The 26,933-nt window shown below is 41.2% G+C and overlaps 1 protein-coding gene and 1 pseudogene across 1 annotated transcript in view; one reads left to right on the top strand and one right to left on the bottom strand.

Annotated features, from left to right (window-relative positions):
- SLC38A1 (solute carrier family 38 member 1) overlaps positions 1–26,933 on the top strand; it is a 69,619-nt gene that overhangs the window by 18,794 nt on the left and 23,892 nt on the right. Inside the window, exons 3-5 of the mRNA XM_014458165.2 lie at positions 2,188–2,405; positions 11,502–11,577; positions 13,056–13,171. Coding sequence (XP_014313651.1) covers positions 2,284–2,405; positions 11,502–11,577; positions 13,056–13,171 — 314 coding nt within the window. The 5' untranslated portion in view covers positions 2,188–2,283. The remainder of the gene's footprint in view (positions 1–2,187; positions 2,406–11,501; positions 11,578–13,055; positions 13,172–26,933) is intronic.
- On the bottom strand, positions 11,781–12,666 carry LOC102427856 (annotated as a pseudogene).

Here is a 26,933-nt window from a genome sequence, read left to right as displayed (position 1 = left end):
CACTCGCCAGCCTTGAGCTCAGCTTCTGGCTGAGCAGTGCTCCCCCTGTGGAGCGCACTGACCACCAGGGGGCAGCTCCTGCGTTGAGTGATCAGTTAATTTGCATATTAGCCTTTTATTATATAGGATATATATGTATATATATATGTGTGTGTGTGCATGTGTGTGTGTGTGTTATTTGTATAAACACACACACATGCACACACACATATATTGATATGAAAGTTTAAATTCAAACAGTAGACTCCCGATTTACGGTTACTCAATTTTTCCTCTCCTTAGAAAGCTTTTGTCTAGTGCCCTGCTTCCTACCAGTTTATGGAGAGCCAAGGGCTCCTTAATCCAGACTGGAAACTCCATCCACTGAATCAACTTCCTACCAGCCCTGTAGCATCACTTCAGTAGCCTCTGAGGGAGCCATACAGGAGACAGCCAGTGCATTTGTGCAGCTTTCATCAAGGGGGGCCAAGGGGTAAGGTGGTGTTCAGTTGTCTTAACACAGTTCATCTTTTGCAAAGTAAAGATGGGGGTAAACCTGGCTACTGTGTGAAGGCACTAAAAGCAATTAGAAGTGGCTCCTCTCTCGTACTACCACCCTGGCTGGAAGAGGCAGCCCCGAGCTGCCACGTGCAGCTTAGACCAGGAGTTCACGGAACTCACATCTCCCTGCCCCGGCTTCCTGCTCTCCAGGAGAGACCCTGCCTGCAGGAAGGTGAAGCTCCTGGAACTTGAGGTATTAGAAAGTATGTATGTTGTGGAAGTTGTAAAGGATCCCGGGACTGGGAGGTTTCATTCTAGATGGGAGACTGTGTGAATAAAAAGGAGTAATGTGTGGCCTGGCTGTGTGAGAAGGAGGAGAAGAAGAAAATCCTGGATAGATATCATTCTAGGGTACTTTCTATGGGTCCTGAACATATTATCAATTAGCCAAATGCTTCTTGAGATATGCAGGATGTTAGATGGGCACATTGGTGTTTTGACACAGAACTGCAATCATCTTATGGAATTCGGGATCAGAAAAAATATAAAAAGGTCATCCAATTACCATTGGAGGTAAAAAAAAATTTCATTGACATTCTGTTTCATTCCATGGTCCCCATCACCTCACTGAGATTCTCCCGGTGAGGCTCCTGCACATATGGAAGGCTTACTTTTGAAACTGTATTCGCCATGCTTGCCACCAATTTTTATTTATTTATTTCTCACCTGAGGATATTTTTTTCAATTGATTTTCAGAGTGGAAGGGAGGGAAAGCGGGGTGGGGGGGCAGAAAGAGAGAAACATTAATGTGAGAGAGACACATCGATCGGTTGCCTCCCACACCCACCCCACCAACAACCAAGACACTTGCCCTTGGCTGGGAACTGAACCGGCGACCTTTTGATGTGTGGGCCTATGCTCTAACCACTGAGCAAACCAAGCAGGGCACCACCTGCTTTTTGATTTGTGATGATATGTGTCTGAAACTTGGTCCCCTCCTTGTATACTATTGGTGACCCCTCAGAAATTTAAATCCCAGTCATCCACATGGGGGAAAATGTGAGCTCTGCAAATCTTTTGTTTCTGATGAGGAAATGTAGTTTCAGATGGATTAACCTAAATCCCCTGAGTATGAATTTTTAAATCTCTAATTCCCTGACATGGAGTGATTTCATTGCAGAGATTGAATTAATCTCTTGCAGTTGATGGATAAACTGCTAAATTTCAAAACACAGATTTGTCCTTTGCTATTTGACCTCTAGGTTGGGTGGTTGATCCCTCCTGATGCCATTTATTGCATTTTTATTCAACTGGGAATGCTAAATCAGAGGAGCATTTGTGGTTCTGTGGTCTGTAACCAGCTATATGTGTGTCCTACAAGCTGACACGTTCAAGTAACCAACTCGCTTTCAATTTAAACACACTGTTTTATAAAACGGTACCTATATTGCCTGCAGCTGACATGGTATTCCTATAAATGTGAGCATAAAGATTGTGGGACATAACTCACTTTATAGTTAAAAATGGAGGGAGATTTATGAAAGGCATAAAATATAGAGCCTTTATAACTTGATATACAAAGATCGCTTTGAGTAGCAAAATGTAAAAGCTGCATTATCAGTACATTAACTGTTTGTTTACTTAAACTGTCTTAATCAGTTGGTTATATTCATATGTTTAACTCTATTTCACTGTGTTATATTTTAGGGGTGTCAAGCTTATATTTTTGCTGCTATCCACTTGTAAATACACTCGGAACAGGAGAATTTGGACGAAGTTTTTGACTACAGGTACTTTATAAACATGATGCATTTCAAAAGTGGACTCGAATTAACCGAGTTGCAAAACATGACAGTGCCCGAAGATGACAACATCAGCAATGATTCCAATGACTTCACGGAAGTAGAAAATGGTCAAATAAATAGGTGAGTATTTTCCTAACACTTTCTATCCAGTAAAAGAAATGTCTCTAAAATATTCTGATTTTCAGTTATTCTCTTGAATTATTCATTACTAAAGTTATGCTCCATTTGAAGATGTAATTTGAATTTCTTATTTGACATCTGTTGGGCATAGTCTGCAGTAGCAGATGAAGCAAATAGGAAAGCAATTTATTCATCTTTTCCAATCTTTCAATTGAGTCTAATAAAAGTGTATAATACATTGGCCCCCAACCAGCCCTAACTTTTCAGAAGCTCTGTGCTTATGAATTAGACAGACTATTGGCCTTTCACTGCAACCCACATCTGACTGTGTCCTATAGTCATCTGACCTCGCCCACATTTTTTTAAAATATACTTTATTGATTTTTTTACAGAGAGGAAGGGAGAGGGATAGAGAGTTAGAAACATCAATGAGAGAGAAACATCGATCAGCTGCCTCCTGCACACCTCCCTCTGGGGATGTGCCCACAACCAAGGTACATGCCCTTGACTAGAATCGAACCTGGGACCCTTCAGTCCGCAGGCCAACGCTCTATCCACCGAACCAAACCAGTCAGGGCTCTCGCCCACGTTTTTAATCAAGAAACGGTCAAAGTCCCATTTGCCAGTGTTCCCGTGTTAAAACTACAAATGCACTACTGTAAGCATCATTTGCAACATGGAATTTAAATAATAATAACTATAGTTGAGCCCAGATGGCTCTATGAGAAACTGTAGTAGAGAAATAGTACATGTAGCAGAAGGAAAAGAAAAGATGCCACCAGTGAGAGGAGGTAGAGAGGCAGGTGGGAAGAGTGCTGGCCTGGAAGCTTTTGACCTCAGCATGTCTGTCCAACTCTTGGGTTCTGAGTTTCTTAATTTCCGAGAGTAGGGCCAAATGTCTTTATGTTTTTAGTGATGTGGGCATTCTCTGTCTTCCTGAGTTATAGTCAGGTCGAGTGGATCCCGTAGCAGGAAGGTCTCCAGCTTGGCAGCTAGTGGTGTGGCTTGTTTGAAGCATGATGCCTCTAAAAAAGCTACGAGAAGTGAGGGGAGTATACGGGTCTCCTTATGCTACACTTTTTTTCTTGGGGTGGAGGGGTTGTCAGAAGGAAATTGGGGTAGAGGGAGATGACAACATACATCACCTAGCCAGGCATCATATTGGGAATAATGTCCAATAGTTTGCTCTATATTTGGATGTAGTGTGTACATAAATAAGTGGAAGTCCAGCATAGGAGATAGCTGCCATCATTCACACATACATACTCAGAAGTTTCAGCCCTGCCTCTTCCTTTTCTCTTCCTTAAATGTTCTTAGTGGTTAGGTCTCCATCCAGGCACTTCCTCATTATAATCCCAAGAATCATTTACTGTATTGTGATATTTCTTATTGTTGGACTCAAGTTTACTTCTTTTACCTTTTCTAAGTCAAATTATTAATAATAATGAACATTTCTTTTTCTCTTCTTTTAAATATATTTTTATTGATTTCAGAGAGGAAGGGAGAGGGAGAGAGAGATAGAAACATCAATGATGAGAGAGAATCATTGATTGGCTGCCTCCTGCCCACTCCCTACTGGGGATCGAGCCCGCAACCCCGGGCATGTGCCCTTGACCGGAATCCAACCTGGGACCCTTTGGTCCTCAGGCCGATGCTTTATCCACTGAGCCAAACCAGCCAGGTCATAATGAACATTTCTTGACTGCCAGCTGTGTTTACATGTATTGCCATTTATCCTTATAAAAGCATCATGCAAAGCATTATTTTGCAAATAAGGAAATTTTTAAATTTTTGTGTACAAGTAAGGAAACTGAGGCCCAGAGAAATAAAATAACTTGCTCAAGGGCATACACAGGTTCATCTGAAATCCTAGTTTTTTTACTCTCTCTGCCTGCCTCTGCTTATAATGCTCAGGCATTAGCTAGTTCAGTTAAACTCTGCCAGTGCTAATTTATGCTCTGTACTCCTGGACTGTTCTGCAGTCACTGCTGACCTCCACTTAATGGTGCATGGGATCCCAACCATTTCACAAGTAGGACACTTTGGTTTTATAACACAGCTTCAATCCCAAAGCAAGGCAAACCTTGAAGACCTTAAAATGGGAGTCATTCTAATACTCAGTTTAGAGTCTGAACTTGATCTTAAAGAGTTCTATTTACTAACAATATTCAGTTTTTGAGTGACGACCATTCTCACCCCTGACTTGGGCACCTTGCCCAGTGAACTCACATCTTCTGAGACTGTGACGAAGGCAGTGAGCTGGTACAGCAGGTTTGCTGGTGGTGTTGACCACTTGTTTTGCAGAATTTGGTTCCTTTACTGCACGTGCGGTGTGATGCATTTATTTCTTCATTTATCTTACCTCCTCTCTTTCACTGACACAGTTCATGAGCCTTTCTTTAGTTTGGCTCTAGGACAAATAAAATTAAAAACAACATATGCCAAGAAGCCAAAAAGATAAATAAAAATCAGGATCTCCACCATGATTGCTGCAAAAACTATACCTAAATACCTCTCATTCTTGTTTTTTTTAATATATGTTTATTGATTTCAGAGAGGAGGGGAGAGTGCGAGGGAGAGGGAGACAGAAACATCAATGATGAGGGAGAATCATTGATTGCCTCCTGCACGCCCCACACTGGGGATTGAGCCCGAAACCCGGGCATGTGTCCTGACCGGGAATCGAACCATGACCTTCTAGTTCATAGGTTGATGCTCAATTTCTGAGCACACCAGCTGGGCAATACCTTTCATTCTTCTTGTAGCTTTTTCATATTGATGGGAGGAAGGTAGGCTCAATTATATGCATCTAAGGGAACGAGCTCCCGAAACAGGGAACTTCTATGTAACAGTTCCTCTTTTTTAGGAAGCTAGAGAAAATGTTGAAAACAAATGTTGATCTCTGATCACCTGGCATCTAGCTTACAGCTTTGCCTGGAAACTCCCCTATTCTTAGAAAAATGTTTTAAAGTTTAGGCAAAAATAGAGTAGAGCCATTTGGGCATTAGAACAACTGCCCCTATTCCAGTTCCGTTGTTTTATTTCATGCCATAATTTTTGGGTTATAGTCCTAGAAATCTATACCTAGAACAGCAAAACCTTTCAAAATGCCCACTAGACCAGTTCTGCTAACATTTTTTGTTTGTTTGTGGTGTGGTTGGGGTGGTGGTGGTGGAGTAGTGGGAGTTCTGCTAACATGTTAAAGTGCATAGGAAATATCTGGAGACCTTGCTAAAATGCAGATTCTGATTCAGTAGATCAGGGATGGGGCCTGAGGTTCTAATTTCTAGCAAGCTTCCAGGTAATACCCTTACTGCTGGTCCCTGGACCACACTTGGAGTAGCAAGCTCTAGACTCTTCCCCTAGAAGTGAGCTTCCTGCGAGGAGGAATCATCTCAATACCTCTATATCTCTTGCACCTTGAAATGATAGATAAAAGTGCCTGATATAGAGTGGGAAATTACAAAATACTTGTTAAATGAGAGTGAAAAACAGAGACAGACACAGAAGAGAGAGCCAGTAGTTAAGTGGTTTGAATTTGGACTTGTATTGAATCCTGGCTCTATCGATAGGTCTTGTCCTTTGAGCTTCAGGTCCATCCCTGTAAGAACCAGGATAGTAAAAATACCTTACTTCCCGGGAGTGTCGGGGAATAGTAAATGTATTCCTGCTTGTAGGTTAAGAACTCAGGCTCTGCCATCAGCCAGCTTAGGTTCAAATCCTGGCTCAATGGTTTTGTTATTAGTAATGTTACTTTGGTCAAGTTACTTAATTTCTCTAAAATGGAGCTAGTGATAGTACTAAATAGATGAGTATTGTGAAAATAGATGAGAAGACCCATCTAAGGTACTTGGCAAGTGTCTGGCAATAGTAAGCCTTTTAGTGTGAGATGTGTCTTTATCAATAAAAGTGCATTCTCTTTCTTTCTTGTCTACATCAAGGAATAATAATATTGTTTTAGGTTCCGGATGATTGCTGACTGTTGCTTCTTTAAAGCTGTTGGAATATTAGTAGATTATCCTAACTGTATCTAAGCAAATATTCACATATTTTCATATTTATTTACTATTCTCATCTCTCTGCGTGGTTATTGTTGTTGTGACCCAGGCAGCATCTAACAAAGTCCCTTGTTAAAATTGTTCTTAAAAGGATTTGGGGCAATTCTTGTCACTACCCCCTACATCAGCCTTTTGTTTTTTTTGTCCCTGTATATCCTTCAGAGTTCATGTACTAAATTTATATCACTTGGGAGAATCCTTGAAAAGTTAAAGAATATTCCATCACTTCTTCTGATGATCAGTTCTTATGTCAGAAAATTCTTTCCTTGCTTTAAGAGCTCCTGTTACAACCTGGATTTCTCCTATTTTCAGTAGAGTTTATTCAACCAGAAAGGCTTTGCTTACCTCTCAGTCTTCTCTTTAAATGCCTGCTGTTTCTTTAAATCTTACATGTTCTCCAGCCTCTTTGTTACTTGCTTCTTCCTCCTGTTCTCTTTTCCTTTTTTATAGAATGTTAGAATTTCAGGGAAAGAATTGGGAAAGGTCATCTAAGTACAACCATTGATCTCTTCTGTGTTATGAAACCTCAAATAGAACACTATAATCTAGTAAGAATCTGATTGGTAGAGATTAAACTAGGAAGAATATCTTCCTATTACACAGCCCATCCTGTTTGATTGTTGTTGATGTTGATTTATTTTTGGTTTTAAATAACTGCTCTATATTGCTCAGCCTCCCTTTACACCTACTCCTTTTGAAGGCTTTGTCTTCTGAAGGTCACCATGACAGCCACTGTAAGTTTTTGTTTGGTTTTGTTCTCAGAACAATTGGCTACCTAATAGTTGATTGAATTCTTCTTTATGGGTACAGACCAACCCAGTGAAAACTCTTTTTTTTATAATACTTTTATCATCCTGAGACCACATGTCAAAGGCACCTTCTCCCATAGCCCATTTTTAAGTAAATAAAGAGAAGTTTAACTCAGTTTCTTTGCCAGAAGTCCGTGGTTTTCATCACACAAGTGCATGTTTTTAAATGGTAAGATAGCAGAAACTTGTGATAAGCCGCTTGACCTACTTCTTTTGAATGAACTTTTCCATTACTAAAAAGGTTGGTTTTATTTTGTTTAAAAAAAGTTTTCAGAAATACAAAGCAGAGATTTAAAGACTAAAGAGAAGAAAAAGTGGAGATATCATAAAGAGAATCAAGAGGATTTCTTTATTCATTCTTACTATTTCATTCTTACTGAGCCTGACTTCCCTGCAGCCTAAGCTACTCCCTAATTCCTAAATAGACGATGCATATTCGGTTTACGAAAGGGTCCTCTGAGTTGTTAATGCATGGGCAGGTACATTTAAGAAGGAGCTGAGGGGCTGAGAGCACTGTACAGCAGCTCTGGATGTGAGATGAGTTCAGTAGCACAGTCTGTGCCACAGAAAAAGTAGTAAGTAGGTCAGAGTCAGGAAATTCAGCTCAAACCAGCGTATCAGAAGGCTCATGGATGAAGCTTCGAACTGGCAGGAAGGTGCTGGCTGAGAAGAGGACACAGGGTCTCTCCCCAGTGGAGGTGGAGTCCCACTGCTGCCGTGTTTTTCCGTCTCTAGGAATGCTATGATCCTGTCTCAGTCCTCACCCCCTCTTGGGAAGATCATTTTGATTAGTGGGAGCTGAGATTGGGACATTGAGGCAAAGTCAAATTCAGCAGCATCAGGAATTGCAGGGTGAGGGATTTACATTTGAAAGTGTCTCAGTGGCCCTAACCTGTTTGGCTCAGTGGATAGAGCGTCAGCCTGCGGACTGAAAGCTTCCAGGTTCGATTCCGGTCAAGGGCATGTACCTGGGTTGCAGACACATCCCCAGTAGGAGGTGTGCAGAAGGCAGCTGATCGATGTTTCTCTCTCATCGATGTTTCTAACTCTCTATCCCTCTCCCTTCCTCTTTGTGAAAAATCAATAAAAATATATTTAAAAAAAGAAGAAAGTGTCTCAGTGGGGGAGCCAGTGAAGATTTTTGGGAAAACCTATTAGGTCTTGCTGCAGAAAGTGCACCGGAAGAGGCAGAATCAGGGAGGCTCTTGAGATACAATATATTTTAATGTGCTTTTTGATAGTTACTCATTTCAACAGCCCTGTGAGTCAGTTTCATCATCCCCATCCTGCAGAAGTTCTGCGGGGAAGAGCCGGCAATCATGTAGGGGCCTTATTCTTCCTCCCCCTTCTTTTCTTTATCTTTTTTTTTCTCCCTTTCTATTTTATTCCAACTCCATGCACTAGATGATACTTTATAAAGACCCATGTCTTAACACGCCACCATTACTCAGTTTGATTCTTTCCTCTTCCTCCCCTTTCACAGTGTTTGACCCTACTGAATGCCTTTAGTGTTATAATGATGATACCTCTTTCTTCCCGGCCCACCAGTCTTCTGCCACCAATTCTGGGGCATGGGGCCAGGCCAGGGGGCTTAAATCTGCTACAGGTGGTTTGCTATGTTTTGTTCAGTTTGCTTGAAAATGTTTAGGCTCTTCCATTAATTTAAAATAATGGAAATTCTCTTCGGAAAAGAAGTCCCTCCACATGAAAGGCAAATGGGGGACCTTCTGGATAAATATTAGATTGACTTGAGTTGATTATTAAAATTAGCCTGATTAAATAGTCTTTTATTTAATGGCTTTTTAAAAAATATATAAATCCTCACCCGAGTATATTTTTTCCATTGATTTCAAGAGAGAGTGGAAGGGAGGGAGGAGAGGGAGAGAGTGAGAAATATCGATTAGTTGCCTCCTGTATGCGCCCCTACCAGGGCTGAGGCACATGCCCTTGACTGGGAATCGAACCCACAACCCTTCGGTCCGAGGGCTGACGTTCTAATGACTGAGCAAAACCGGCCAGGGCCCAAGTGTATTTTTATTTTGGAAATCTATTTCATTTTGGTAAGTGCAGCACCTGCATTTCCTTGGGCTGCCTGTGTGAAAAGGAAGGCTGCTTTTCCTTGCCTCTCTCTAGCCAGGCCTGTGGCCCTCAATTCTGTGGAAAGCTCTAAAATGTTAAGGGCAAGAAAAGGGCCAAACACTCTATAACTGCCAGATTGGTCTCCAAAATATTGTCCTTCTCCTGTAATCCTACTTATCAGGCCTCTGGCCTTAAGTGTCTTCTGGCTAATCCCTTCCAATAATGGTTTTCCTTCTCTGGATGCCTTATCTCATCTCAGTTTTGCGCAGCCTGGCATTCCCATTCTGGTGTGAGCCAGTGTGGTCTCTCCTGTTCAGAGACCAAGGTTTTCTTCATCTTCCTTTTGGTCTCTCACAGTAACTGGCCAGGTCCTAGGCAAAGGCAGATGCTGAAGGGAGTAAGCCACAGACCGTGCTGCTTCTACCAGGTGATGATCTCAGGAAGCTGGTATACTGCCTGTTTTTGGCTTATTTTGGCAAAATAATGCAAACTTGGCAAGGTGATGCCAGGGAGAAGCCAGACCCCCTTGGATTAAAGATGAAAAAGATAGTTAAATAAAGCCAATATTGATGATGGTTTTTTTGAAAATGGTTTCTTATGAAACAGTATTATTCAAAAAAGCATGTGAAAATATAATGTACAGTTTAAAGATGAATGCTTCTTTAAAATAGTTCAGCTCTTTTTTAAAAATATATTTTATTGATTTTTTACAGAGAGGAAGGGAGAGGGATAGAGTGTTAGAAACATCGATGAGAGAGAAACATCGATCAGCTGCCTCCTGCACACCTCCCACTGGGGATGTGCCCGAAACCAAGGTACATGCCCTTGACTGGAATCGAACCTGGGACCTTTCAGTCTGCAGGCCAACGCTCTATCCACTGAGCCAAACCGGTTAGGGCATAAAATAGTTCAGCTCAAGTGGCTTTACATTCATTAGTGAAACACTTATTGTGATTAGTTTGTATTAAGACCAAATAATTAACTTTCTGGAAGAGGAAACAGCATACCTAACATGTTTTACTAATACAAGCAGCCAACAAATGGACTTTGACAATACCACTTATTTTTTTAATGGTGATTTAAAAAAAATATTGTTATTGATTTCAAAGAGGAAGGGAGAGGGAGAGAGAGATAGAAACATCAATGATGAAAGAGGATCATTGATCGGCTGCCTCCTGCACACCCCACACTGGGGATTGAGCCCACAACCCAGGCATGTGCCCTTGACTGGGAATTGAACCTGGGACCTTTCAGTCCACAGGCCAACGCTCTATCCACTGAGCCAAGCCAGCTAGGGCTTAATGGTGAATTTTTTAAAAATTAAAGATTTAGGCCATAAAGTTCTGATGTTAATGCTGAATATGGTTCTGAGAGCATTCTGAATTCCTTCTTCTATGTATTTGCAGACAGTTTACTCCACTTAGCCTGCCTGAATCTTTCCCATCCCAGCTCAAATCCCACGCCCCCCCTGTTGCTCCTACTCTGTGCCTGGAGCTGTAGTGATGATTTCATTCTCCCAAGAGCGCCATGAGATAATGTAATAGTGTTACTCTCATTTCACAGAGGAAACTGAGGTAGTCTCGGGCCTTGTAGCTAGTGAGGATTCAAACTCACCTTGTAAATCCCTCCCTTTCTTAAAGCCCTAGTTCTGGCCTTAACCATGGACTAATGCCCTGCCCCCACCACCATGGTTTCCTCTGCTGAACTCCTATAGCTCAGTGTCTGCATCTCATATTACATACCCTCATGTCTCTCTCATCACCTTGTCTGATGACTTGCATATGGCAGATGCTGAAGCAATATTTGATGGAGAAAGAGTTGTTTCCTTTTTTTCAGGGGAGAGGGAATTCCTATTTAATAACTTTGTACTCCAGGAATGGGAGCTCAGAAAGAATCCTGCCTCTGCTATCCTTTTACATGACAGCGTTAGAGTATTTTTGACATTATCTGATTTGTAGTTAGAGAAAAATCTACGTAAAAGTTAACTTACATTGCATACAGTGTTTTAATGTGTTCGTATTGAAACGATTTGAATTAGATTGATAACTTTTCATGTGTAATATGTTTTGGTAAGTAATCAATCACTTAGGTATAACGTTAAGCTTCAAATCACTACCATGAGGTTAAATGTATTATACATGTCTTTACAGCAAGTTTATTTCTGATCGCGAAAGTAGAAGAAGTCTCACAAACAGCCACTTGGAAAAAAAGAAATGTGACGAATACGTAAGTGTCATTATAATAAGTATGCTTATTTTTTAATCATATAATTTGGGACAGATCTTTTTAATTCATGCAGCATGGTACCAAAGGCATAGCTATCTATATTCACCAGGATGTTCCTCAGATTCTATGTATTTTTCTGGAAACCCATTAAAGGTCAACTAAACCACTAAGGAAGGTTTTCTCTCCTTTTTTTCTTTTTTTTTTTGAAAGATTGTAATATATTCTCTGTAAAACCTTCAGCAGTACGAGAGCCCTCCCTGGGCCCTCCCGCCCTCTCACGGGTCCACAACTGGTGGAACGGTCCGGAAATCCTTGAGCTCTGGAAAGGTCCCTGGTCAGTCCTTGGGGAACCAGGTGGCTATTTTGGGAGAACCTGCTCACGTATGGTTCTTGACGTCTGGGGAATCCTTTCGGGGAAGATCACTTCAATAATGAGGTCCTCGCGTTTCTCGGGTGTTTTGGGGAGAGGAAGGCCTTCTCCAGGAACTTTTCGCCGCATGCCAGGCCTGATGACATCTTTGAACACGATGGGTGTGGTCCTGCCGTCCAGAGTGGGGACAGTCACAGAACAGCCACACAGAGCTCCCGAAGGGTGACCCTGGCTGGGTCAATGACGTCAGAGCCCTCTCTCTTAAAGATATTGTGTGGCTTGTCCTTTAAAACCAAGACGATGTCAGCTGGAACGTTGTTAGAGGTCTGGTCTCCCTCCTCGGGGAAGGTGATTTTGGTCCCTTCTTTCCACCCCCGTTTCACTTCAATGGTCAAGATTTTTGTCTTCGTGGCGAATGCTCTTCCCATCGGGGTTCGGCCTTTTACGGGAGATCTTCATCTTCTTGGTACAGCCGCTGTAGGTCTCTTCAAGGGAGACCCTACGGTCATGGGTGACAGGGGGTCTTGCTTCTTTCGGGTGGGCTCTTGGGCAGGGCAGGAGCGGACTAAGCTCATGGTGGTGAAGCCACCCATGCCCAGGGGGAAGCCAGAGGACGGGTCATCAATGTCCACGCCTTCTTCCCCGTTCCGCTGTCCAAAAAAGGCGTCAAAGGGATTTCGGCCACCGAAGAACTCAGCAGACATGGCCTGAGGGTCTCCATGGAATGTGTAGCCAAAGGAGGTGCCCTTAGCACCACCGCCGCTTCCACCGCTGGGGCCACCGCCCTGAGGCCTCCTCTCCGCAGCGGTCTAAGCTCTCGCGCTTGCGCAGTGACCTCCTTGAACTTCTTGGCCGGGCTCCTGGCTCTTGTCCGGGTGGCGCCGCCTGGCGGCGGCCGGCCCACTGACCTCCTGTCCGAGCCCAGCGTCTGGTAATAGCCTTTTCCCATGGCCCCCGCCTGCGACCTGCTGCCCTGCTGTCGGTGTCCCCCCAAGAAGGTTTTCTTGAATTTAATTTGTGTTGGTGTCTAACAGTGCTGTAAAGGCTTTGGTGTGATGAACAGGTCTGGGGACTGTCCTGCTGAGTGTGAATGTTTGTCTCTGTTCAGATTCCAGGAACCACCTCGTTGGGCATGTCTGTGTTTAACCTGAGCAACGCCATTATGGGCAGTGGGATTCTGGGACTCGCCTTCGCCCTGGCAAACACCGGAATCCTACTTTTTCTGTGAGTGTCGACATTGCGGTATTTTTCAGTTTTAAACTGTGTTTTCTGTATGTTTCTGTTCAAGCACAGAATAAATTGGAAATATTTTAAAGTAGTTTTTATTTCTTTTTATGTTTTTACTAACTTTGCTAAGTTACCAGTACATGCTTTTGTATTTTTATTTGAATGATTTTCCAGGCTGCACCCAATGTTTATAAGAAAGTGAAAGGAGAAAATCTTATTCATTACAAATACCAAAATAGGCATTTATAAAAAGGATTAAAAGCATTTTTTGTATTTTTGAACTTTTTACCTGTCACTTTAAATCTGTTAAATGATCAAAATATTAAGAGGTGTTTAATCCAACTGGTCACCACTGTAGTATTTGGATTGCTTTGGAACAGTTACTGTATCCAAAAGTAATTAGACATTGTTTGAATAAATATTCAAGAAGCATAAAAGTTGATAGTGTTTTAAAGAAGAGAAATTAGCATGTACTTTTCTTCTGCAGTTCAGTGAAAAGTAAATGGGCAATTTTCTTTTAAAATAAGTTCATCTCAAGCTGATAAGTGGGACTTAGTGGATAGAGCGTCGGCCTGTGGACTGAGGGGTCCCAGGTTCGATTCCGGTCAAGGGCATGTACCTGGGTTGCGGGCACATCCCCAGTGGGAGATGTGCAGGAGGCAGCTGATCGATGTTTCTCTCTCATCGATGTTTCTAACTCTCTATCTCTTTCCCTTCCTCCCCTGACTACTCACGCTCTTCATTGGCCTTGCTCAGTAGTCTTCATTGCCAGATCATTCTGATGAGAGCATCATTACTTTGGTAGCAATGACCAAAAAGACTACTATTCCTAAAAATGGTGGGTATTCCTTTAGAAAGATTTAGAAAACTGTGATGGATATGCACTGCTTCCCATCCTTTTACTCATGGATCAGCAATGCCCATCCATGCTGCCTCATATTGGTCCAGAACATTAGGGATTAATACTCTCACTTTTGTGTGTAAAATCACCAGAGGTGTCCTTCCTGGGCAATGAATTCAATACTTTTTCTTCCTTAATGTCAACCTAACTAGTAGCTTCCTCTCTTTTTTGCCCTGAATAGCTCTACGTGGCCTTTCTGCTGATGTATATTTGAGCGCAGGGCCTGGTTGTAGGATACAATCACTGAATTGGACAAACTATTTCTGTTGTGATTTTGTTTGTATGTGTGACCCTCTGAGGCTCGCTGCACTTCTGATTTTTAGTGCGATGACATGAAACAGCTGACTGCCAGTCCAGCTCCTCTTCTAAATGCCTAGGTAGTCTGAAGCAGGTTAGCCACTCTGAACTTCAATTTCCTACCCTTTAAAACAAGAAAATTACACTAGAAAAATCTCAGAACCCTGCCAACCTCCTAAACCCTATGGTTCTGCGACTATTTTTAGTCATTCCAAGCTGGAAGTATGTTCAGTTCAGAAATATGTTTTACATTGATTTATTTCTTTTATATATATATATTTTATTGATTTTTTACAGAGAGTAAGGGAGAGGGATAGAGAGTTAGAAACATCAATGAGAGAGAAACATCGATCAGCTGCCTCCTGCACACTCCCTACTGGGGATGTGCCCGCAACCAAGGTACATGCCTTTGACCAGAATCGAACCTGGGACCCTTCAGTCCACAGGTCGACGCTCTATCCACTGAGCCAAACCAGTTAGGGCTGATTTATTTCTTTATTTAAGTTATTGTAATATGTTAAATAGTTATATGTTAATATAGAGTAGAGTTAACTCTTTGATAATGATAATACCCTGTAGCTCTTACTTTGTGCCAGGTTCTGCTCTAAGTGTTTTATGCTGAATCCTTACAAGTCTGAGACTGGTACTATTGTTAGCTCCCTGTTCCACAGACAAGGAAACTGAGTCATAGATAGTAACTTTTATTTTGAAATCTTTATTTGTCACTATTCTGGGAATTCCCTTCACCTCTCTCCTCTGCTAGACCCTTTGTTTCCTGTATTTCATTTATTCCTCTTTCTATATTTACTTCCTTGCCTTTGTTGTTGAGAAAGGATGAGTAGAAATAAAATGTTTGAGCTCTTCATGTCTGAAAATATTTTTATTCTGCCTTCACCTTTAATTGGTAGTTTGGTTGGATATAGAAATTATAGATTGGCAATAATTGTCCTTCTGAATTTTGAAAGTATTACTTCATTGCTTTCTAGTTTTTTCTGTTGTGAAGTCCTATATGCTTCTGATTCCTGATATTTCAAATATAGCCAGAGTTTTTGTTTTTCTTTTTCTGAAAACTTGTCAAATCTCTGCTTCCAATGTTTTGCAGTTTCCAACGATGTGTCTTGATGTGAGCCTGTTTCATCCACTGAGTTAGGAAATTGCCACATTCTTTTCTTTTCTTTTTTTCTTAAATATATACTAGAGGCCCGGTGCACAAAAATTTGTGTACTGGGGCGGGGGGGGGGGGTGTCCCTCAGCCCGGCCTGTGCCCTCTCACAGTCTGGGACCCCTCAGTGGATGTCCACCTGCTGGCTTAGGCCCGCTCCCCGGGGGATCGGGCCTAAGCTAGCAGTCAGACATCTCTCTGGCAGCCCGGGAGCCCTCGGGGATTGTCCACTTGCCAGCGGGGAGCAGGCCTAAGCTGCAGTTGGACATCCTTAGTGCTGCTGAGGAGGCAGGAGAGGCTCCCGCCACCACCTCTGTGCTGGCAGCTGGCAGCCTGGCTTGTGGCTGAGCAGAGCTCTCCCTGTGGGAGCGCACTGACCACCAGGGGGCAACTCCTGAATTGAGCATCTGCCCCCTGGTGGTTAGTATGTGTCATAGTGACCAGTCATTCCCAGTGGTTCTGATGTTAGGGTCACTTTGCATATTACCCTTTTGGATTTTGTATTGATTTCAGAGAGGAGGGGAGAGGCAGAGAGAGATAGAAACATCAATGATGACCGAGAATCATCGATTGGCTGCCTCCCACACGTCCCCCACTGAGGATCAAGCACGCAACTCGGGCATGTTCCCTGACTAAGAATCGAACCATGACCTCTTGGTTCATAGGTCCACACTCAACCCCACTGAGACACACCTGGCTGGGATCCATTCTTTTAGAAATTCATGGTCTTCAGTTTTGGGACATTTTCCTACATTATTGTGTTGATGAATTCCTTCTTCCTCTTTCTCTTTTCACTCTTTCTGGAACTGTTACCAAGACTTTAAACATTAGAGAACTAGTCCTCTAATTTTTATTCTTTTCTTTATTTTCATTTCTATAATTTTTCACTGTACTTTCTGGGATATGTCCTCAATTTTTTTCTTTAACTCTTTACTAAATGTTTTATTTCTTTTATTATTTATTTACAGGAGCTTTTAAAAATTCTTTTAATGTTTCTTTTTTATATTATTTTTTTCTGTTTTATGATTTTATTGTCTGAGGATTCTAATGATAGTTTTCTTTTTTTTTTTTTAAATATATTGTATTGACTTTTTACAGAGAGGAAGGGAGAGGGATAGAGAGTTAGAAACATCGATGAGAGAGAAACACTGATCAGCTGCCTCCTGCACACTCCCCACTGGGGATATGCCCTCAACCAAGGTACATGCCCTTGACCGGAATCGAACCTGGGACCCTTCAGTCCGCAGGCTGATGCTCTATCCACTGAGCAAACCTGGTTAGGGCCATAGTTTTCTTTGTTATTGAAAATTTCAAACATACAGTAAAGATAATATTATAAAAGATTTTCATGTTTTCTTCATCCCATAGCCAAGCTTGTTTAGTCAGTCCCCTTTCCCAGACAGTCTTGAAGCAAATTTCAGCTATCATATAATTTCATCCATAAATATTTCAACATATTTTTCTCTAAAATATAAGGACTGTTAAAACAACTATAATATGTCATATCTAAAAAATGAACAACAGTTTCTTAGTATCACCAAACATCCAACCAATATTTAAATTGCTTTGGTTATCTCATTTTTAAGAAACCACTTGGACTGTTCAAATCAATACTCAAATAGGGTCTGGTCCATATAGCACAATTGGTTGATATGTGTTTTAAGTCTCTTTCAATCTATAGTTTCCCCTATTTCTCCTTTTTTCCCCATGCATTTTATTTGTTGAAGAAACCAGGCCATTTGTCATATAGAGTTTCCAACAATTCGAATTCTGCTGATTGTATTCCTGTTGTTTGTTTTGGACTCTTTCATTTTAGAATCTTTCCTCCAATGTCAAGTCATCCTTCTTTGTCTGTTATATTCAAGAGTGGGGAAGGAGGGCAAAGTTAATTTGAGCCTGATACACATTGATGGGGCTTGTTGGCACTGGCTTTACTTGAGGTGCTGTTAATGGCTCTTCCCTTGTGGGACCACCAGTGTCAGTTTCTCTTTGGCTGTTCAAATCACCCAGAGAGCTTCCAGTCACCTGCCGGGAGGGTCTGGGCGTTGCTGCCATCTTTCTGGAAACCACGTGGTGGCCAAGGGTTGGGGTGACTATCTCAGTGTGCGTGTGTTTACCCAATCCCCGTGTTCATTATAGTCCCCCCTCCCCCACAAGTTGTGCTGAGTCTCTCACCCGGAGACTTATATTTTATACTTTCCAGAGAACGTAACTTGGGATACGTATCTTTTGCCAGGATGGGAGAGGTGTAATCACACAGCTTTTCAGAGTAGGTGTCTGGTCTGGGGAATCTAGCTATTTCTTAAAAGAAGTTAAACAGATCCTCTTTTATTTTAGCCCTGCCATTGTTACCTACTTCCAGTAATGCCCCCAGGGTCTTTTGGGAATTCTGTGGTATAAACTGGATTAGCCTTGGCTTTCTCCACTGCCAATTTAAGATTCAGCTCGGCTACTTTTCAGCTGTTGAAATTTTGTTATTGTTGTCTCCTCTCAAGTTTTTACTCTCCTATAGGTTTTATACCTTAAAAAAAAATCTCTCTACTGGGATATCTATGATTCCTGGAATTCAGTTGGTTTTTAATTATACTGGTGCAGGCATAATTGATTTCTTATCTCATGACTCTTTAATTTCTGGTTGAAAGCAAATAATTGGATAAACTTGACTTTTATCATCGCAGGAAGATTTCCCCTGGATAAAACCATTGTAGATCATTTGGTTATACTCGAATAGCAAGCACAACACACCAAATCTTCAGGTTACAGCTCATGAAGGTAGTTGTATATAAAGACCCAAACTTCTAAGTTTCTCACAGCAGGTAGAACCCTCCTCCTTCAGAACAAGGACTCACTCTGTGTGTTGTAAAACCAGCTGCTCCCACAGCTGCTCAAAGCCAAGAAGCAGTTGGCAGGATCAGGACATTTCATCTGGTACAGGGCCCTGTTCCAGGCTCCTATCGGCCAACAAGGAACAAGAGTCCAAGCCTGTCCAGGCTTCTTTAGAAAAGCAGCTGGGAAGGCTCCGCTGTGTCTCACTGAGCCTGGCTGCGGGCTCTTCACTGGGCTCCTCTGGAAACTTGCTGGGGTGATTGCTTTTCCTTGGATGACTTTGGGGCTCATTATTTTTCAGCCTAACCGTCATGGCTGTCTTCCCTGTTCAACACACATCTGATTCAAATAGGGCAGATTCAGGGAATTCTGCCCTGTTGTAAGAATGCTGCGAGGTTTTGTGTTCTCCTGAACTCTGAGGCCTCATAATTCTGAGGAACAGGAAGTGTGGGAGTGAGGAATCCCAGTTTACATTTGATCGGAAGGTATACGTTGTCTTTTGGAAACAAAATGGGGCTGTATCCTGAAGCAGCAATTTGGGAGTATGCCGAGGCACAAATTCCTCAGGGTGATATGCACCTGTTGAGTTGAGTTTTCCTGAGAGTGGAGATCCAAGGAAAAGGCAATGGGTTCTGAAGAAATCCCTTCCACTGTGACTGCCTCTTCTATCGCTAATCTTCTTACACAGCTTTCCCATAATTCCATCAAAGCAAAAGTAGGGATTGGCATGAAAGTAAATAGTGGCATGGAAGAATGGTGGGTTTTGGTTTGTCTTGTTTTGTTTTACAATACTATCTCCTTTACCCCAGCCCAAAATAGGAAAGTTCCATTATCTAAAGATTTCTATAAAAGGCATATATTTTATAGAAAATGAATCACTTTAGAATATATCACCTCCTCATAGTGCTAGGTAAAGGAGAGGTTTATTGCACCATACAGAATCTGTTAAGCAATAAATACTTAATATTTTTCCATAACTTCTTAGAATGTAATATTATTTATTATTATTTTAATAATGTAGCCTTTAAGGTTAAAACCACAAAAAAGGAGAATGTAACTCATTACATTTTCAAAATTTATTATTTAAAGTATTACAAATAGTAGTACATATGTTTCTCATTACATTTTTGAGAGCTTGAAGAGATAGCATAGTTATTTGTAAACACTGGGTTTATGGGCAATCTGTTTGAAATGCTCATTGTGAAACAACATCTGAATAAACAATAGTTTAAACTTTATTTTGGTTGATTATAATGCCAGCCTTTTGTGGGTCTTGTTTTCCATTTTCTATCTCACTTGGATAGTGTTTGTGAGAATAAAAAAGATAATGTATCTAAAAGCACACTTTGAAAAGTAGCATGCAAGAAGACATTTGTTAATTAATATCAACCCATAGGGCTGTTATGTATGAGAAGTTATTGGGGCCCTAGCTAGTTAGGCTCAGTGGAAAGAGCATCGAACTGAAGACTGAATGGTCCCAGGACCATTCTGGTCAAGAGCACATGCCTAGGTTGCGGGCTCGATCCCCAGTTGGTTGGGGGAGGTGTAGGAGGCAGCCAATCAGTGATTCTCTCTCATCATTGATGTTTCTGTCTCTCCCTCTCCCTTTCTCTCCGAAATCAATAAAAATATATTTTTTTTTAAAAAGAAGTTGATGGGGGTGTGTGTATGTGTGTGTGTGTGTGTGTGTGTGTGTGTGAGAGAGAGAGAGAGAGAGAGAGAGAGAGAGAGAGAGCACACCAGTAGTGCCTGCTATATATTAACACTATATAGTAAATGCTTGTTAAAGTATTCATTAGGTAGTCACTATAATGGTTAAAATTTATAGAGTGGTAACTATACAGGGTGGAGCAAAAGTAGGCTTACAGTTGTGAGTACGTGAAACAGGGAGTTTATTATTGTATTACTAGGGGCCCAGTGCACGAAATTTGTGCACATTAAAAGGGAATTAATTAGCAGAAATATTTTAATATTGCTATTTGCCCTTTCTCTATAATAGAAGTGTGAGAGATGAAAGGAAATTAGTAAAATGTATATGAAAATAATATATAAATGTATTAATAAATAAACAATAACAAAAGGATGTAACAACAAAAACATGATATAAAAACAACAGTGATGCAAACAATGACTGATAAAGTGATTAAACTTATTCTAATATCTCCCTGTATACCACATTAAGACTAAAAACACTTTCAGAGTGCTTGACTAATTTCCCTTGTGCTGAAATATTTAGAACTTTAACTTTAACGTCACATGCTCTTCAAACTTGAGAGAAAGCAACATGTAACTGACCATGTGCAAAAACCAGTTCAGGTAGGAATATGCCTACTCTGTCTAGAGTTTGTCCTTGTGATTTATTAATAGTCATCAAAATGCTGGCATCACGGGAAACTGTTGTTGAATCAATTTAAATGGGAGGCCAGTGTCAGACGAGGACAAATCAATTCTTGGAATCAGAACAACCTCTCCCTCTGCAGATCCTGTTAATACTTCAGCTTCGATAATGTTAGGTCGTAATCTTTTGATAATAAATCTGGTACCATTACAAAGACCCCATTTACTATTAAGATTTCTCAATAGCATAATGATTGCACGCACTTTCAATTTTAATTTATGACACGGCATTACCGAAGGAGTAATACTATTAAGAAATTTGATGGGAAAATTTTCCTTTTCTGCATCATCTGTGGAATCAATGGAATCATCACTCAAATATGTGTGAAAATCCCCATTGAGTATATCCAAAATGTCTTCATTTAATCTTTGAACGTCCTCATTTTTTGGACAAAGAATCGCACATTTAGATATATTTTTAATATTATCTATAGATATAGTATTTCCAAAGGTAGCTTCAATAATAACATCCAGCTGAAACCGGTTTGGCTCAGTGGATAGAGCATCGGCCTGCGAACCGAAGGGTCCCAGGTTCGATTCCGGTCAAGGGCATGTACCTGGGTTGCAGGCAGTCCCCAGTAGGTGATGTGCAGGAGACAGCTGATCGATGTTTCTCTCTCATCGATGTTTCTGGCTCTCTATCTCTCTCCCTTCCTCTCTGTGGAAAATCAATAAAATATATTTTAAAAAAAATAATAACATCCATTACAAATCATTTCACAGGGGATTTCAATAATATCCACTCCTAAATGAAAACTGCTATCAAGTTTGCCATCTCCAAGTTTTACTAACCATTCACTATAAGCAGAATCCTCTGGTCTCATATTTGTTGTAAGAGACAACTTTCTGAAACATCCCCAAACATTACAGTACTTTAAACTCGTTTGTACTATGGCTGATCGCATAGCATGCGGTACAATACCGAGACATTGTCGAAAATCCCCTCCAAGAAGGAGAACTGTCCCACCAAATACAACATTCAAATTTCTCTTAGTAATCTATCTATGGTGTTTATAGCATGACTGGATGCCATAGTGCATTCATCAATAATGAGAAGTTGGGCCTTTTTAATAGTTTTAGCAACTTCACTGTTTATATCGAGTCTAGAAATTGAAGTTTCATTTAATGGAATCAGTAATTTATATTGGTAATGAAAGCTGCTTCCACTGAGAAGTAAATTTGCAACAGTTCCTGTAGACATGTGGGTAAAACTACCACCACGACCTCTAATATAATGTATTAAAACTTTATAAAGATATGCCTCCACGCTCCAAGGGCCGGTTCCTGCCTCAAACCTCGCCCTCCCAGGAAACAACTCGGGGAGGGCGCAGCCCTTGGCAATGCAACCCAGGACTCAGTGCCTCCATGCTCCGAAAGCCAGTTCCTGCCTCAAACCTTGCCCTTACCAGAAACAGCTCGCTCGGGGAGGGCGCAGCTGTTGCTAAGAGGACCCAGGACTCAGTCCATGCTCCGAGGGCAGGTTCCTGCCTGAAACCTTGCCCTCACGGGAAACAGCTCGGGGAGGGCACAGCCATTTCCAAGACAGCCCCTGCAGGACTGACTTCCTTCTGGTTGGTAGAGCTTCAGACGTGACGTGTTACACCCAGGGTTTTTATACGAATAGATAATTTATTAATTATTGTATTATTTTCCATAGGAACAGCTGTAAACCTACTTTTGCCCCACCCCACATATGCCATGTTATCTCATTTGGTCTCCACCAACAGCACTATAAATATCAGTGCCATTTTACAGGTGAAGTAACTGAGGCTTGATAATGACTTAGAAAGGATGGGATCCAGGATTCCACCCAGACTCTAGAACCTGTGTGATCTAAGACACTACTTTTAGTGATGCCTTCTTCAGAAACCAAACTTACATTATTTATGTACATCCCGAGGGGAATTTTATTCTTATCAGTGGAAACTTGCAAGTTGATACTTTCGCTTTTAAATCACCTTGTAGAATCAGTCAGTATTCCTGAATTATTTTACTCCTGTTCCACCACGAACCATCACCTTTATTGTAATGAGTTTTACAATATCGAGTATACCACATTGTAGACAAGGAGCGGGGGGGAGAGCGGGGGGAGGAGGATAGTGGTCACATGCCGGATCATGGCAAGTAATGTATATGCCTAACGTATATTGCAAAACCCATGAACCTTCTGAACTGCTTCCTATGTGTCATAGCTGTGCCTGACTTTGCCTCATGTGCTATTTAAGATTTCCCACTGACTTCAGGAGCCCTTGGATTTAATTTCTTCCAAGGATTTAACTAAACTTTTTGTATTTAAGAATTAAAAACCAAGTAACACCAAAGTCAAATAAAGCCAAATTTATTATTAGGGAATTGATCTAATAAGCATAGTAGTTCCATAAACTAGGATATTTTAAAAGAGTAAAATAGCCCTAGCTGGTTTGGCTCACTGGATAGATGATCGGCCCGGGGACTGAAGGGTCCCTGGTTCGATTCCGGTCAAGGGCATGTACCTTGGTTGCAGGCTCATCCCCAGTAGTGGGTGTGCAGGAGGCAGCTGATCGATGCTTCCCTCTCATCGACGTTACTAACTCTCTATCCCTCTCCCTTCCTCTCTGTAAAAAATCAATAAATATATTTTTTAAAAAAGAGTAAAATAGATTTGTCTATACTGATATGGAAAACATTTCCCAGGAATATGATGATGTGAAAACAAACGGAATGTTGGGTGAAGTGAGCATGGGGTGAGATAGTGTACATATGCATAAATTGCAGACTATCTGGGTAGAGAACCCAAGAAAACTGTTGACAGTGATTCTGGATAGTGATTCGGGGTCTGGGGATGGACTGGGAGTGGAAAGTTTATAGTCTTTAAATTACCTTTTTCACTTTGTGCTGTTAGGGAAAGAACTATTGAAAACAGCTGTTTTTTAGAGAACATAAAACCAGCTGTATTTTAGGGAACATAAAACGAGTGCAACATTTTCCTTTTCCTCTTACCTACAGAAAACTTGAGAAGAAAAATATTTTCAGTGTAGATATTTAGACCATGCATGAGAGCTAGAATGAGAAATGGGTGCTGTACGACCTGTCTAAACTATATTTTCTTTTTTAAAAAAATATATATTTTATTGATTTTTTTACAGAGAGGAAGGGAGAGGGATAGAGAGTTAGAAACATCGATGAGAGAGAAACATCTATCAGCTGCCTCCTACACACCCCCTACTGGGGATGTGCCCGCAACCAAGGTACATGCCCTTGTCCGGAATCGAACCTGGGACCTCTATCCACTGAGCCAAACCGGTTAGGGCCTAAACTATATTTTCAACCTTACCTCCCTTCAGACTGCCTCTGCATCAGCCACACTTGACCTCCCTCTTTTCCGTAGGGGCCGCCTGCACCGTGCCTCTCAGCTCGGCCTCTCCACCTCCCCATTCCCATGCCGTGGGGATGTGCAGTCCCATGGTGCATCCTGATGGTCCTGTAAGGCCCACGTCAGGGGCCATCTCCAAAAATGTTTCTCTGATTCTTCCAGATGAAAGTCGTTATTTAGGTATATAGTTAACCTTCCCTATTAAATTGTGAGCCCTACAAAGGCAGGATTAATGTCTAATTCTTCCTTGTTGAATTCAATCCTCTCCCCCACAACAAGATCTAGAACAGTGCTTGCCATGTAGCTGATTCTCAAGAATGTTTCACTGACATAAACGAATGAATGAATAAGTAAGAATTCGACTTTGCAAACACGGAAAACAAGGCTTTGGGGCAAACCAGTGGCTCTCATCGTTGTTGCAAACTTATCAGAAGAAACAAAAATAACTGAAAGGTTTAGTTCATCCTCAAATTTTAAGTAGGCTGTGGAGATGTAATGAAAATAATCACAAGGTTATTGTGGTTACTCTCCTGGGAATGCCTCCTTCATCTGAAAATTCAAAATAGTTCAGAGTATTTCTGTTAAGAAATACTGTTCAAGATTAGTATTGCGTTGCTAAAAGGGCATTTGTTGTTAAATTGCTATTTGCAAAAAGGATACTAGTTGTCATTGTCAGTTTACAGCAATTACCTTCGCTTTGCTGATTGTTTGCTTCGATTGTAGGTGAATTCATTCTGTCTCTCTGTCCCTGTCTCTCTCGAAATATTTACCTTTGTGGACCACTTATCATTATCCTACCACCAAAAATATGCAACATCGTGTTGTCTATAATTACAGTGTTTACAAAACAAGCCAGTGAATAGCCATGCCAGTAAGGGTAAACCTAAAAAATAAGGGTCTCTATAAATTAAGACCAGACTGTCAGGTGCCTTTATGCTTTAAATTCAGTGTTTTACAATTGGGACTACACAAGGGATAGACAGAAATGGAATTGGAACTATAGACTCATCGATATATAGCTCTAAGTGCTGTTCATTTATTATAGGTATTTGATCATTACTGTTGTGTTGCAGAAATGGGCTTCTCATTATCAGGAGGTTTGTGTTCTGTGTCAACATAGCTTTCTAAGGTCTCTAAACCTTTTTCAGCAAATTCTACTAAACTGGAGTGAAATTGAAGTACCTTTGTAAATGCTCTACCATAGTCCTGAGCTATGATTGCTCAGAAAGTTAGAATCACACCCACCAAGTAGATAATTTTGCTCTTAACGTAACAAAGATGGTCTGGGTGATATTTCTCAAGTTATTCCCTGTAAATGTTACATTGTCTTTTCTGTGCATTCCTAAGCCAGAAGTTCTTTGCCTCCCAAGGAAAGACCAAATTGTCTTAAAAACGGGGCAAAAGAGGAAGTCAGTAAGGAAACCCTGCTCTTCCGGATGACCCTAGGAGGTCCATGGGTTGGTTGCATTCATCTTCTGCCTTGTCAATCAGTTACTTGTTTTTAAAATTCTTTGAGTTATAGTCACTGCTCCCTAGAAATGATCTGAAGAGAAAATTGTCCTTCAGCTGGCAGCAAAAATCATGGGCATCAGAGTCTCTTGTTTGGGAATAATAATACTGGAAGGGGAGAAATGGCACATTCAGGCTTGCCAACATTGAAATACATGTAAAAAGGACAGTGACAGTGCCACTGAACTCTATTGAAATGCCCTGGAATAAGAAGCTTTTCAGAAATAGGGAAATGAGAAAGTGGTGAGCGTTGTGCTACACAAAATGAGTGCCTATTTTGTAAACAGAAAGAGTTGGCAATCATAGGCGGTGAGTCCCACTCATTGTTTTTAAAAATTGAGCAGCTTGGTTTAGTTGGTGAGTCATCTAAGATGTGTCTGATAAGGGGTTCCAAGAAGTCAATTCTCTTGGCCCCAGCGAGGTAGGGGTGTGTATCTGCGCGCACATGCGCAAGAGAGTGTACACGGAGCTCAGTCCTATCGGTGTTGAGTTGCATCCGGTACATTTTGGAGCACTGCGTTTTTCTTAGCTTGCAAGAAGCAACTTAACTATACTAAGTTTTTAATAGGATTATTCACCTCCATGATGCATAGGATGCCTTTTCCGTTCAATGTTCTGGGTTATAGTAGGACAGGTGTGGATCAGCACAGTAGGTCAGTAGAGTGTAGAAGTTTGGATTTTCAAGGTTAACTTGAACTTTATTACTCCCGGCGTGGTAGTTGGTTTAGTAGATTGGGAAAACTGGCCCTGTGAGGGCCAGTTAGTTTTGCTTTGCTCTATGGCCACAGGCTTCACCTTACATCAGACACACGGTATCACTGATCTACATCTGTATCGGCCAACGACAGCCTACAGGCCAAAGCCACCTGCAGCCTCTTTTTGTATGACTTGCTAGCTGAGAATGGCTTTTATTTTTTAAATATATATATTTTAAAAGATAGTTATAAAGTACACACTGTTTCATGGGATCTTTATAACGATCCTATTTATCATTCTCATTTTGTAGATAAAGTAAGATTCATAGAGGCTAAGTACTTTGCCCTGGAGGACACTAACTGGTGGTGGGAAAGGGAAGGGACACAGATCATTTCTAGGGAACAAACCCATGGAGTCTTCCTCTTAACTCTCCCATCTCTCCTTAAATGTGCACTGTTACCATGGAAACAGTAGGAAAGTATGAATGAAGCCCCAAACCCATCATTCCTAATGGAGTGAAAGTCCAAAATACTCACCAAGTATAGCACCTTCCTTTATTTAATGATGAGTACTGTGTAATAATGAGTGCCTGTTTTGTAAACAGGAAGAGTTAACAATC

Source organism: Myotis lucifugus, unplaced genomic scaffold (genome assembly GCF_000147115.1).
Source record: "Myotis lucifugus unplaced genomic scaffold, Myoluc2.0 scaffold_91, whole genome shotgun sequence".
Classification (NCBI taxonomy): domain Eukaryota; kingdom Metazoa; phylum Chordata; class Mammalia; order Chiroptera; family Vespertilionidae; genus Myotis; species Myotis lucifugus.
Note: the sequence above shows the minus strand (reverse complement) of the source record. Positions and strands in the feature narration are given on the sequence as shown.